Source organism: Brassica rapa, chromosome A09 (assembly GCF_000309985.2).
Source record: "Brassica rapa cultivar Chiifu-401-42 chromosome A09, CAAS_Brap_v3.01, whole genome shotgun sequence".
Lineage (NCBI taxonomy): Eukaryota > Viridiplantae > Streptophyta > Magnoliopsida > Brassicales > Brassicaceae > Brassica > Brassica rapa.
Window position 1 is genome coordinate 42,560,786 of NC_024803.2, and position 14,580 is coordinate 42,575,365.

General features: G+C 35.4%; 1 protein-coding gene across 1 annotated transcript; it reads left to right on the forward strand.

Annotated features, from left to right (window-relative positions):
* Positions 1-3,597: 3,597 nt before the first annotated feature.
* LOC103843142 (NAC domain-containing protein 7) lies at positions 3,598-14,491 on the forward strand. The gene is made up of 5 exons (XM_018654232.2): positions 3,598-12,012; positions 12,842-13,030; positions 13,105-13,376; positions 13,495-13,773; positions 13,920-14,491. Exons 2-5 carry the CDS (start codon positions 12,871-12,873, stop codon positions 14,229-14,231), a joined length of 1,023 nt encoding a protein of 340 aa, XP_018509748.1. The 5' UTR covers positions 3,598-12,012; positions 12,842-12,870; the 3' UTR covers positions 14,232-14,491.
* The last annotated feature ends 89 nt before the right edge of the window (positions 14,492-14,580 follow it).

The window sequence follows — 14,580 nt, forward strand, 5'->3', positions numbered from 1 at the left end:
TTCTGCTGCACTTAAGTTGCCGGATGTGCTTGGTTGTAGTGGGTCTTCCAGCTCAGAACTTCCCTGAACTCGGCCTCTCGGGTTGAGTCTTGTAACAGTAACCCATGGATCATCTCTGTTCCTTACCCGGGGGTACTTGATATAACAAACCTGATCGGCCTGAGAAGCAAGAATGAAAGGATCATAATATTGCAGCTTCCGTCTTGAATTTACTGATGTAACACCAAATGCATCTGTTCTCACACCTCGATCTGGAGTGTTGTCGTGCCAGTCACAATAGAAAACAGTACAGCGCAATCCAACCATGCCCAAATACTTGATTTCCAAAATCTCATTTATGTGTCCGTAGTATACATCATCTCCTGATGCAGAACAAACACCAGCATCGTAAGTCGTACTCGAACGTCTCCTCTTCTGAGTTGTGAATGCATATCCTCGAGTACAAAATCTCGGATATGACTTCACAACAAAGTTTGGTCCAACGACCATCTCGCGTATCCAATCGTCAAATGTTTCACCTCTGGCCAAACCATCACTCACATAAGTAAACATCCATCCACCAAATTCTCTCTGCTTCATTTCTTCTAGTTCGTCATCTGTGGCGTATCTATATTCTAACCGCTTTTCTGCCATGAAAATCCTTTCATATTGAAGAACATCTTCGCAGTTGGTGAGTAAATATGTTTGCAAATGACTGCGCTCCTGATCAGTAAGTCGACGGTCCTTTGGTTTTCCGCTAAGTCGTCCAACGTCTGTGAAAATGTCTGGAACCTTCCAATGATATGTTGCCCGTTCGCCTCTATCATCATGCCGAGCAGGTCTTCTGTTTTTGGTCTGAACTTCTGCTGGAAAGTAGTACTCGGCAAAGTTTGAAGTTTCTTCATTGATCATCTGTGCGACTATAGACCCTTCCACCCTACTTAAATTTTTCACCATCTTCTTCAAATGGAACATATACCGCTCATACAGATACATCCATCTATACTGCACAGGACCACCAAGTTCCAATTCTCTTACCAGGTGAATAACAAGATGCTCCATAACATCAAAAAATGAGGGAGGAAATATCTTCTCAAGGTTGCACTGAATCACAGCTATGTTAGTCTTCAAATTTTCAATACCTTCAAGAGTCACTGATCTTGTGCATAAATCGCGGAAGAAACCACTTATCCCTGCAATTGCTTCATGAACATTTCGTGGTAATAGTTCCTTGAAGGCAAACGGAAGGAGGCGCTGCATCATTACATGGCAATCATGGCTTTTCAAGCCAGTAAACTTTCCTTCCTTTCTGTCGATACAGTTACGCAAATTAGATGCGTAACCGTCTGGAAATTCCACATCGTTTGAAATCCAATCAAAGAACGCATCCTTTCCCGCTGCATCAAGTCGGTATATGGGAAAAGGAGCCCTACCACTCTCATCAACATGAAGTTCTGAACGATCACATATATCGACTAAATCGAGTCTTGACTTCAAATTATCCTTTGTTTTACCTTGAACATTAAGGATCGTGTTCATGAGATTGTCAAAAAAGTTCTTCTCGATATGCATGACATCTAAATTATGCCTTAGTAGATGATCCTCCCAGTATGGCAGATCCCAAAAAATACTTTTTTTGTGCCAGTTATGTAGGTTTCCAACACCATCTACCGGAAAATGCTCATGTCCACCGACGTCTGGCGTCCTTTCTGCACCAAAATCTCTAAGTTGTGTCTTCAAATCTTTCCCACGAATTTCCGGAGGTGGACTGTCAAACACCCTCTTGTTCTTCGTAAACAAATTCCTACTTCTACGATATGGATGATCTGGTGGTAGAAATCTCCTGTGACAGTCAAACCAACACGTTTTCCTTCCGTGTTTTAGTTGGAAAGCATCAGTGTTATCTTGACAATATGGACATGATAGCCTTCCATGCGTTGTCCATCCAGATAACATACCATATGCTGGAAAATCACTTATTGTCCACATTAGTACTGCCCGCATTTGAAAGTTTTCTTTACACGAAACATCGTATGTTTCAGCACCTTGAGCCCATAGTTGTTGCAACTCATATATTAGTGGCTGAAGAAACACATCAAGTGATCTCTTAGGATGCTCTGGTCCGGGAACGAGAATCGAGAGAAACAAAAACTCTCGTCGCAAGCACAAGTTTGGGGGTAGGTTGTATGGTGTAAGAATGACTGGCCATAGAGAATACTGTCTTCCACTCTTGCCAAACGGGCTGAAACCATCAGTACATAATCCAAGGTAGACATTTCTTCTCTCATACGCAAAGTCGGGATACTTTGATTGGAAATGCTTCCACGCTTTTGCATCTGAAGGATGTCTGATCTCACCATCTGTTGAGTGCTCCGCATGCCATCTCATTGGTTGCGCTGTGCGTTCAGACAGATACAGCCTCTGCAACCTTTCCGTCAAAGGCAAATACCACATCCTTTTATATGGTACTGGAACTCTTCCACTCGTATCTTTATAACGAGGCTTCCCACAAAATTTGCATGAAACCCGCTGTTCATCCGCCCTCCAATAAATCATGCAGTTGTCTCTGCATACATCTATTACCTGATACGATAAACCAAGACCAGCTACGAGTTTCTGAACCTCGTAGTATGAGCCAGGAGCTACATTATCTTCGGGTAGAATACCTTTTACATAATCAGCAATCGCATCCACACAGTCTTCAGCCAAATTATAATCCGTCTTAATGCCCATCAATCTTGTAGCAGATGATAAAGCTGAATGACCATCTCTGCAACCTTCGTACAATGGTTGCTTTCCAGCATCCAACATATCATAAAATCTCCTAGCTTCGGCATTGGGTAAATCTTCCCCTCTAAAATGATCATTTACCATCTGCTCAGTACCTACACCGTAATCTACATCCGTTCTAATTGGATCTTCTAATCTAACCGCTGGCTGAGGTTCGCTAGTACTACCATGTTCATAATCAGTTTCTCCATGATGATACCAAATTTTGTAACTTCGTGTAAACCCACTCAAATATAGATGAGTCCAAACATCCCATTGTTTAATAACTTTTTTATTTTTACAATTAGAGCAAGGACATCTTAACATACCTGTTTTTGCTTCCGGTTGTCGGTGAACTAACCCCATGAATTCGGTTATACCTTGTTGGTATTCTTCCGTAAGCAATCTCGTGTTCGGATCCAAATGAGGTCGATCGATCCAAGAACGAAAATAATTTGAAGAAGACATGTTTTTTATGAATCAAATTCGTGTGTAAAGAAAGTGAGAGGGAGGATGAAGATATGGAGTGAATGAAGAGGAAGAGGGGTGCTTGTATTTATAGTTGAAATCCTGCCGACAGTCCGAGGAAATTCCGACGGAATTCCGATGCAAACGGCTAGTTCGTCGGAATTTCCTCGGAATTTTTAAAATCCCCCAACGGCTCTCCAACGGCTCTCTAACGTCTATAATATTTCCTCGGAATTCATCGGTTTTTTCCGAGGAATACTAGTTTCCTCGGTATTCCGTCGGAATATTCCGACGAGATGAATTTTCCTCGGAATTCCGTCGGAATATTCCGAGGAAATTCCGAGGAAGCCAAATTTTGTGTTTCCTCGGAATTGCCTCGGAAATTCCTCGGTATATTCCGAGGAATTCATTTTCCGTCGGAACGTCCGTCAGAATACCGCTGTTTTCTTGTAGTGTCGGTTGAAGCTAGATAATGATATGCACAAAGGGGAACCGACTATATATACCAGATAAATTAGAGGGTTAGAGAGATATATTAGAGACGATACGTACGGACCGTGGCGGAGCCAGAAAGTTTTTGTACCGGGGTCAAATTTTTTTTATCTCCAAATACATAATTTATAACCACGGAAAAACTATAAATATACTATATGATCATTTATATCTTAAAACTTGTTTATCATAATTATTTACTACAATTTAAAATAATTTTGATAAAACAAATCATAAAAGTTTTAGAAACTCATTACTGATGCGATATTGTAATATTATTTTTTGATGATTTTCATTGGCTGATATTTTTTTGCCGATTCAGAAACTGATCGGGTCAAATTTTTATTTTTAATGGGGTCAATACAAATTTTCTTAAATAAAAAAAATATTTTTTAAAAAAGTAGTGGGGTCAGCTGACCCCACACCTCCTTCACTGCCTCCGCCCCTGCGTACGGTTTCAAGTTTCAACTCTTCTGTATCATGCCCTTTAAGATGGCGGCATTGGATCAAGAGGCAGGTGATCACGCACCTTCACACGTTGGCAAAACCATCGGTCTTGTCTTGCTATTGAATTCCTTACCGTTTCTCTTTATCGCATGCATATTCTTTTATATCTTCTCTAAATCTCCCATCCGACTGGGATAGTAAAATTTCACCATTTTACTGCGATTTATTAGGACTTACTTTTTCAATTCACTTAACTTTGTGTCGGTGTATCATGTATATACATCATGTAGAAACTTATGTTGTTTTTTCTCTTAACATGAGTCTCCTTTAATTTGTGTTCTTTTCTTTTCTTTTTTTTTTTTTGCCATCTGAAATTTCCATTTATCTTAAAAGTATCACAACAAAAAGATACAACACCATAAAGGTCTAAACCCAACATAAAGCCCAAACGTATTAAACAGAAAGCCCAAAACACAAGGGCAATTAAGCTCAAAAAAGAAAATCCGATCGGCGCCATACGTTACCACGCATCGGGAAATTCACTTGGACGTACACGTGTTGAGCCCCTCGCCATCAAGGGACACGCGTCACTAGGTCACCACATCTTGACTCAAACTACGAGTCATCACCGGAGAAAAACGAAACGAACACGTGTTTCACCGGAATACACCGTAACCACCGCACACCGAACCCATCGAACCACCGAGCGGATGAAGAAAAACCAGAGACTACAACATCTCCTCCTTCATCGCTTTAGCACATCATCGGAGAGTTTCATCGCCTATCGAGATCTCATCCGATTATCAAGCCATCAAACGTGAAGACAAGAGAACATTCACCAAGCATCCATTCAAAGGAAACACCGCGACCAATCTCTCCAAACTGAAAGACGTCGACGGATCCTAATCATCAACCACCGGAGCTTTCGAGAAACAGAACCACAAGCAAAGAAACCCACTAGCTTCAAGCATACACAACGATGCCTAAGCTCCACCAACAGAGATCGTCATCGACCCAGTCGAGATCTCCTCCGACTCCCAGAGAATCAAAGCTATAGACCCATCGATCGCATCACAAAGGAAAATAAATTTTTATTGTCGGCGGCGTAGAGCTTCGGAAGCCTCTACCTCCCCGAGATCAAAAGCCGACGACGACGAAGCTGAAATAGCCTCCGCCTCCCAGAATCAAACAACCTGGTAGAGCACCAGAGAAAGCTTCGTCTCATCTCATCTCCGTTAAGAAACGAAGAGAGAAAAAGGAGAAGTCTCGGTCTCCAACCAAGTTTGCAAAACCTATCTCATCATTTTTGTGTGTTCTTTTCTTTTTCTTATGATGACTGCTATAATTCGTATTATTTGTCCCGAAGAAGACATAAACCAAAATGCAATCATACCTCCCATTTGTATAACATCTCACATTTTTTAAAAAGTATATAAAAGTATATGTAAATGGACAAATATAAATAAAATATAACTTGTAATTATTAGTCACACGGCTTGAGCTGCCGACTGTGAAATCATGAGGGCGGTGTTATATTTGTTTTTGCAAAATGGTTGACCGTTTTTCAGAAAAAAGAGAGAGGTTGACTGTTACACATAATGACAAGTCAACCAAGCCTAACCTTGAAAATTTGGGGATTGTAAACGATCTAATAAATATTTCAACAAAAAAATATTTTTTAAATTTAGAAGTTTATTTTTATATAACCTTTAAAAAAAAAAAATTGAGAGTCATATTTTCAATACTTGACTGGCCTATACCCATGATCGGCCATGCAGTCAACTCATATAATAAATATATAAATGATAAAAAAACAAACAATGATATATATATATATATCATATGGTTGCTGATGATGTTTTTCTACAAATCAAAACATCCATTCCAAATTATTAAAATTTCTGCTATCTACATCTCATTGGGTTTATTTTATATATTGCAATGAGCAGTGACATTACAATCGAAACTAATTAGGGCTCATTATTTGTTGAGTTCCTTGAGTAAGTATTGGTCCAAATCATCAGTAATTTTCGTATTCAATGATTCATATGCCATGAAAATAAGTAATCGTTTGGTGTATAGTATAACTGTATAATGATTAAAGTTATGCATTTAGATTATTGTTTTAACTTTCATTTAGATTATTGTTATGAATAATAATTAATGATATTACTTTACTATTCCCTCTATTTTAGTTTATTTGTTGTTATAAAGTAAAATTTTCATTTTAAAATAAGTTTAGAATTCCAATACAAATTTTATCAGCAATATTCTCCAATTCATTTTTTATTTGTTGAAATGTGGCCAAATGTATAGTTAATAATGTTTTTATTTTAAAATATGTAAAATTAAATATTTTTTTAATCTATATACATAAACTTAAACGATAATTAAAATGAAACTGAGAAAGTAATTATTATAATTTAATGTGCTATTAACAAAAAAAAAAAATAGAATTTAATATGCACTTATTAATTACATTTACAAATAGTGGTTGGCCTAGAACTTATTTGTTGAGGCAGAGTATACTTTGAAACTAAAATTCTCATTTAATATCTGACAAAAACAATACTCTTTATGTTTCATAATAAGTGTCATTTTAGGTTTTTTATTTTGTTTTAAAATAAGTGTCATTCTACAATTCTAATGTAATTTTGTACATTAAATCTACTTTTTATCTTTTTGAATAACCAATAATTTTTTTTAAATCATTTTTATATAATTAATCATACAATAAATAGGAACATACTAGTCAATTGTATAAATTTTTTAATGTAAAAAGTGTCAAAATGACACTTATTTAAAAAGAGAGGGAGTAATATTAATAGAGTAGTTCAAGAAAGCATTTTGAGGAATCTGATGAAATTTGATCTCTTGCACATATGCATGCTTTTATACCACATATATATGTATCAATTCTTTCGGAAATTTGGATCACTGGTAACACAATAATCATTACTATTGATAACCACATATGTCACAATGAATTATTGAAATTACTTAGTCCTCATTTTGATATACCATGAGAGATTCAGCGTTGATGCAAGATTTGTTCCTTTTTTAATTTTTGATTCATATTTGATCTGTCTCAGTTCTAGTAAATTAGCTGAATAACTATACCGATTTGGCATCTGGCTAGCGACAGCATAACTATTGGTAACCGTAAGATCTTTTTTTAGATCAAACCAAACATTAATTAAGTAGGATATTGGTAGAATCTTTCACATGTAAGTGATTTCACATGTAATAAGTGTGTTCACATGGGACAAGAAACTGACAAAAGGAACAAACTTTCCCACGTGATTCAATTCTTAGGGCTTCTCGTAATGATTAGGGTTATGGGACAAGTTGTGAAGAAATGTATCTCGTCGAATGGATATATACAACGTGTTCATGCGCAAACTCCCTCCAAACCCTAACACTAAAAGCCTTGGACTTGGACCGCTCAAATAGTTTCAGTTATACAATAACATATAAAAGAGTTCATTTATCAGACCTTATACTTACTTAATGTGTCATGGTAATCATTGTAGGTTATAAGATAATATAGTACTGGTAGGATGTTTTTGCAGGTAACTAAATTTTTAGATTTAATTAAAAAATTCTGCCACCTTGCCCATGCGTATATAGGGTAGTGTAATTAGTTGTCTTGAAGGTTTCTTATACACTCAACTTTTTTTTTAATAAACTTACATGGAATGTTTTTTTTAGCGTGCTATCAGGTCTACAAAATAAAAATAGTAGTGCCAATAGATATTCATATAAATTGTTCTTCTAGAATCCAAAATTACAATAATAGCTTTATTATATATATTCAGAGTGGTAACTTGCAATTTCAGCAGGATCTATGTGAAAATATTATATTGGACATTTTGTGGGTTAATTGTAACGTATAAACTTGGATTCGATCATGGAAATTAGTATTTTAATCTTATTTTAATATTCAACTTATGGTAGGTAGCCCAATGAGAGCTCACCATTCACCTATCCAAACCTAGTTATATTAGTATATATCCCTGTTCGAAAACGCGGGTACTACGGGCGATTAGTCGGCGAGGAGGCGCTCGGCGGTGCTTGGCCGTGGCGAATTGGCTGTAGTCGGCCAATAAATCGGCAACAACAATTTTTTTTTTTTTTTTGAGTTTTGAATGCTTAAATCTTGTATTTTATGACAGGTCTATAGGTTTTAAGTATAAAAACATGAAAACACACTAAAATCCGATGATATGTGTGATTGTAAGCGTTTTACGGCCATGGAAAAGCTGTAAAATCGAAAACCCTAAACACAGTTGGAGAAGATGAAGACGAAATGACGCTAGTACCCTTCATTAAAGGCAAATAAAATAAAAAGAAAAAAATCGTGTACCTCTAAGGTCGAACCCAGGTCCTTACGATTAGCCAAGATTATGTTAACCACCAGACTACTTCAAATAATTGTCTATTGTCATGCAAACTTATTAATAATTCATAATATATTTATAAAAATAAAAAAAAATATTTAAAACTAGGCCCCGATTAATCCCCGATTACTCCCCGATTAATTGTTTAACTCGCTAGGCCCGTCTCGTCCGCCCGACTAGCGCCTAGCGTAGTTTCTAACAGGGGTATATATACATTAACTGACCTCAGAAGAAAATAAATTGATGAAATTAAGTTCATTATTTTATGCATTAGTACCGACCATTATATTCTAGTAATCAACCAGTGAACGCGAGACACCTTCGTACTAAAAGTTCACAGAACACACACATTTTTAGTATGTAGAGTGAAAGTGTGGAATTACTTAATATAATTTTATTTCAATATCAAATAGCTAATGGACAAGAGGCGAAGCAGGACCAAAAATAACACTTTTGGATCACGGTCTTTACTTATGCTTCACTTCTATGCTTCGTTTCAACAACACACAAAAGCAAAAAAAAAAAAGGTATGTACATAAACAAATCTTTCCATTTTCCTTTCTGTTACTTTATTTTGTAATTCTTTATTGCAGTTTTATTAACTTAGACACCAAATCTTTTCCCCGAAGTCCCTAACATCAGCCGCATAACCATCCGATATTTGATAAGCTCACCTAAACACAAAATCTACCTATATTCTAAATAGAACTTACCCAATATGTATTTTAAAAATATATCATGTTAGTTGGTTACTTCATTAGTTAAATACTTCAATGATTACACAATGTTGATACAGTTAACAGGGGAAACCATTTTTCATTGTAATTATATTTTCTTAGTTGAATAAAATGTTGGAATGTATATTTATTACAATACTAGAAGAGAATATGTGCGGAGGTTTTTTTTTCTCGGTCGTTGAAACTCGGGAGACATTTTTACATATGTTCATTCCATAATGCGATTTGAATTAAAGAGAATCAAACTTATACAAAGGAAAGACATATAATATGATCATACTAGCGTTATTATTAATTTAAATATCCACGGATAAATGTTAGACATTCTAGAAGGAAAGTATGCAAGAAAAACATGTCTACGAAATTCATAAGTCGCACATTTTTTGTAAGGGGTTTTTGGCATCGTGGTTGGAAATTAAAGTATAACGATATGTTGTGTTCAATCCATACATCGATCGTAAAGTGTGGAGTATACTTATAATTAAGAACTATCTAGGCTCTAAAAATATGAGAATATTACATATATATAAGTTGTTTAACTGAAGCAAGTAACGGTAATTCCATGTCAAATGACTTATAAAACATGGTTAATTACATACTCTACGAATTCTATGTTAACTCAAACTAGCAAAATCCGTTTGTGTTATATGAAACACGTATATCATATTTTAATTACACATAAATATACATGTATATATTGTGTAATTGTTAATTTGACAAGGTAAAACAAAATTAATGAGGGTTTAAGCGAACGGAAAACGGGATGGGACCCACGTGACCAACGCGCCTGCAACAGCAAATCGTGACACTAATGATAGAGGACTCACTCACGCCGGACCAGCAGCCGCCACGTCAGCACATCATTCCGTTTTGTGGGTCCCGTGTTCCACTTAAACCCGCTCAAACTCCTAGCTGTGTTTAATTTAATTTTGTATGGTCAGTCACTGAGTTGCAGTTTTACCCAGGATCCGCTTCGGGTCTAACCCGAGATCAACTAAGCTGACTAGTTTTACAGAATTATCTTAAAACAAATTGCACAATACAAACTCTATAAGACAATTCGTTTTTTTTTTTCAATATTCTCTCCTTTTTCTTTCTTAATAAAAATAATAAGAGATGAAAGTCTTTTAACTATGTTAAAAGATTTTCTGTTTTTATGGGATACAAATGCATGTTGTAAAAAGAACAAAGGATATAATTGCACATCCTTTCTCCCGTTTTGGGTTCATCTTCGTGAAGTCGTGTATTCTATTATTAATAAATGTGCCTATGTCACTTTCCTTTTGAGTGTTATGTAATCCCCAAGATAGAAATCAAATTGATCACCTTTCATTATAAAAATAAATAATATCGTCTGATACATAGTCATATACAACGCGTTTTTCTTTTTCCAGTTGAAAAATAAATACTATGAGAAATTTTATCATGAAATAGAAGACTTGATATTCCATCGATTATAAAGCCACGGTGGTTCTATTATTTGTCATTTAGGTGTTATGATCGGAATTCAGTTATAAGAATATGTGTTATTTGTAAGAAATGTAACTCTACCAAAAATATGTGTTACATTTTTATGTTTAAAATTTAACCATGTGAATGTAATTTCAGGGTCATCAAGACTAGAGTTTCTCATTGAATGCATCCTATCTTGATCAATATTTACATAATATATATACACACATAATCAATGATTTGGCGTATTTGTTGTATACACAAACTTATTAAAACTGGATTGAAAAATGAGTAATCAAGGGTCAAATTTTTGTTTAAAAAAGTTTCAACTTAAGACGGTCGATAATTCTTTAGGCTCATAGTCGATAATTGGTTTAAAATCAACATTCTATCCAAGCAGTTGAACAAAAACGGAAGTGTGTTATGTGTTTTGTGTGCCGCAAGGTTCGATAATTACAGTACCTATCGAAAAGAAAGATATCTGAAAATTTTCTGAATGTATAGATTTTTCGACGAAGATCTTTTCGTAAACCTATACCATCGAACTAGCAATATCTTTTGATTCATAACTATTTGAGTTGCTTTTATTTAGGATTTAAAACTAAACATTCGTTTGGACATAAAAGAAGTCCAAACTATAAAGCGAAGAAAATAAGCTGATAATGTGAGGACAAACAAAAAAGAACCTTAATATTGATGATCAAGCATACACATCAAGAGCTGGTGGGTGGTAATTGATGTTGCCACCTCTCTATCTCTCTCTAAATCTTACTTTACGCCCTTATCCTCCTCTCTCTTCTCCCCCCGAAGCTTTTGCAACAAATAAAGTATCCTCTCTCTTTCTCTCTCTAGATGCAAGAGGACTCAGAGAGAGAAAGTATGATTGATGGGGAAAGAGAGAAAGAAGGTAAAATACAATAGATTATTATTGGTACACGGTTGTCATGTTTTGTTATGTGTCTTGTGTACGCTCTTCTTCTTTTCTTCATCCATTGATCTTCTTTATTTAACCCTACTCTCTTCTCCTTTTCCCATTCTTTCTATCATTTCTTTTCTCTCTCTCGGGATCTGATATCTCTTTTCAGTAACCTATTTCCGAGGAGCACTGTCAAATCCTGTCCACTCTTCTTTCAGTAATACTTCTCTCTTTGTGCTGGAGTGTTCCAACTTATGATGAGAAGGGCATAAAATAACTAAAAGTATAAAGTTTTGTTAGAAGGTGTTCAAAAGTATCCAGCTGAATCATCTTGAATCTAGAGTTTCTTCAGGTAAAACCCTAACTTTTTTGTCTACTTTAAATTCAATCTCCGATCCTCACCTTCACAGATAATTTTGGGAGTTTTTGTTCTTGTTTTGGTATAAGTTTTTTTCTTTTGAATTCTTAATCATCATAATCATCATCATCATCTTCATCAATCACCTTGACTACCATCATCATATCATCTCATCATACTCAATGTTTGCTGATGTTACAAGCAAAGCAAAATAGCAGCTAAATCTAAAATATTAATTTAAATAAATTTAACAACTAACCAGTTTTCTTTTTTTTTGTGTGTGAAAAAACCATCATCATCTGAACTTGTTTGGCTTATATATACTTACATGTGATAAAATATCCACGCTGGTGTTATTCAGATGTAGCAATATAATTAAGCAGAAATTTACTTTAAGTAATCCATCTAGTACATATAAATTTGGAATGCATGCATCTACTTATCTCAGCTTAACTATTATCATATGGTAATTGGGAATTCTTCGGCTAATATGTTACTGCTTTTAGTTTTTAATAAAAATTCAATTATAATTCTCTATACCATCAATCTAAATAAAAATGATTTAAATCGTTCTCGAAGAAAGATAGTTTACCATGTGAATGGTCTTCATGTATTATTGATGTAACAAAACTATTTCTTGTAATAAATAAATGTCTGACGGTAGTTCTGTCAGTTATGAATGTAGAATTTCTTCTCTTGTAGACTAAGCATAGACGGTACTGAAGACGCAAAATCATAATCAAAATCATATTATATCTTATTTTCGTAACTAGATTATTTTGTTTTCATTCTTTTTGGTAATTATTAATTTTCTTATAAGCAGATTACTGATCGATCAAGAAGACAAAAAAGATGAATTCGTTTTCCCACGTCCCTCCGGGTTTTAGATTTCACCCAACGGACGAAGAACTTGTAGACTACTACCTGAGAAAAAAAGTTGCATCGAAGAGAATAGAAATTGATTTCATAAAAGACATTGATCTTTACAAGATTGAACCGTGGGATCTTCTAGGTTTGCCAAATCACATTATCTTTTGTAATTTCCTAGTAAATTTTTTTAAACTGATATCATTCCTTGAAAAATAGAGTTGTGCAAAATTGGACATGAAGAGCAAAGTGATTGGTACTTCTTTAGCCATAAAGACAAGAAGTATCCCACAGGGACTCGAACCAATAGAGCAACCAAAGCAGGATTTTGGAAAGCCACAGGAAGAGACAAGGCTATATACTTGAGGCATAGTCTTATTGGTATGAGGAAAACACTTGTGTTCTACATGGGGAGAGCCCCAAATGGACAAAAATCCGACTGGATCATGCACGAATACCGCTTAGAAACCGATGAAAATGGAGCTCCTCAGGTATGAATCAACCCTAAACCATAACTTCTCTTTGCAATTTATGTGAATATTATGTTAAAAAATCTCAATCTATGATCTCCTAAACCCATTTGAGCTAATTCTACTATTTTGGTTGTAGGAAGAAGGATGGGTTGTGTGTAGGGTTTTCAAGAAGAGGTTGCCCGCAGTTATTAGACGAATGGGAGATTATGACTCATCGCCTTCACGTTGGTATGACGAGCAGCTCTCTTTTATGGCCTCTGAGCTCGAGACAAACGGTCCAAGACGGATTGTCCCCAATCATCATCAGCAGCAGCACCACCAGCCTTTTTCATATGGGATCAATGCATCTGCTTACGCTCTCAACAACCCTAACTTGCAATGCAAGCAAGAGCTAGAACTACAATACAGCCACTTGGTACAACATTACCATATTCTTCATGAATCTCCTTTATCATTCCTCCAACTTCCTCTAAGATCCAACTAGATAATATTAATTGCAACTCTCTTTCTTACGGAAGAAGTAACAACGATAATAACTCAACTCATGTTGCTAACTTGCAGCAGTCAAATCAGGTGCATGAGGAACAAATGAATCAAGGGAATCAGAGTTTCAGCTCTCTATACATGAATAGTGGGAACGGGCAAACGATGGACCAGGTCACGGACTGGAGATCCCTAGATAAATTTGTTGCGTCTCAGCTAAGCAACGAGGAGGCCGCCACAGCTTCTGCTTCTCTACAGAACAATGGCAAAGACACAAGCAACGTGGAGTACCAAATTGATGAAGAAAAAGATCAGAAAAGGGTTTCAGACATGGGAGAAGAATATGTTGCTTCGACTTCTTCGAGTTGTCAGATTGATCTATGGAAGTGAGCACAAAGAGAACCATATCATATAAATGCATATATACTTATATCGATATACGTAAACACGAAGACAAATCAAGTGTAGATGATGATGGTACAGATTTATATTTTCTTTGATTGATTCTTACTACATTATTGAACTTATATGCATATATACGTTGCGTATGTATGCATACTTACTTGTACTCGATACATGATTAACCATATAAACTCTAATCTAAATGTGTATTTTTTTTATATACAATTATCTACAATATTTTTTTATAACTCCAATATTTTTTTATAACTCCTATATTTTTTTAAATTTATTATTCTATTTTTTTTTAAATTGCAAAATGTATATATATACACATATA

Coding starts and splice junctions, on each gene's coding strand:
- LOC103843142 (XM_018654232.2), top strand. CDS start 12,871: ATGAATTCGTTTTCCCACGTCCCTCCGGGTTTTAGATTTCACCCAACG. Junction 13,031..13,104: donor TGAACCGTGGGATCTTCTAG/GTTTGCCAAATC, acceptor CTTGAAAAATAG/AGTTGTGCAAAATTGGACAT. Junction 13,774..13,919: donor AACTACAATACAGCCACTTG/GTACAACATTAC, acceptor GCTAACTTGCAG/CAGTCAAATCAGGTGCATGA.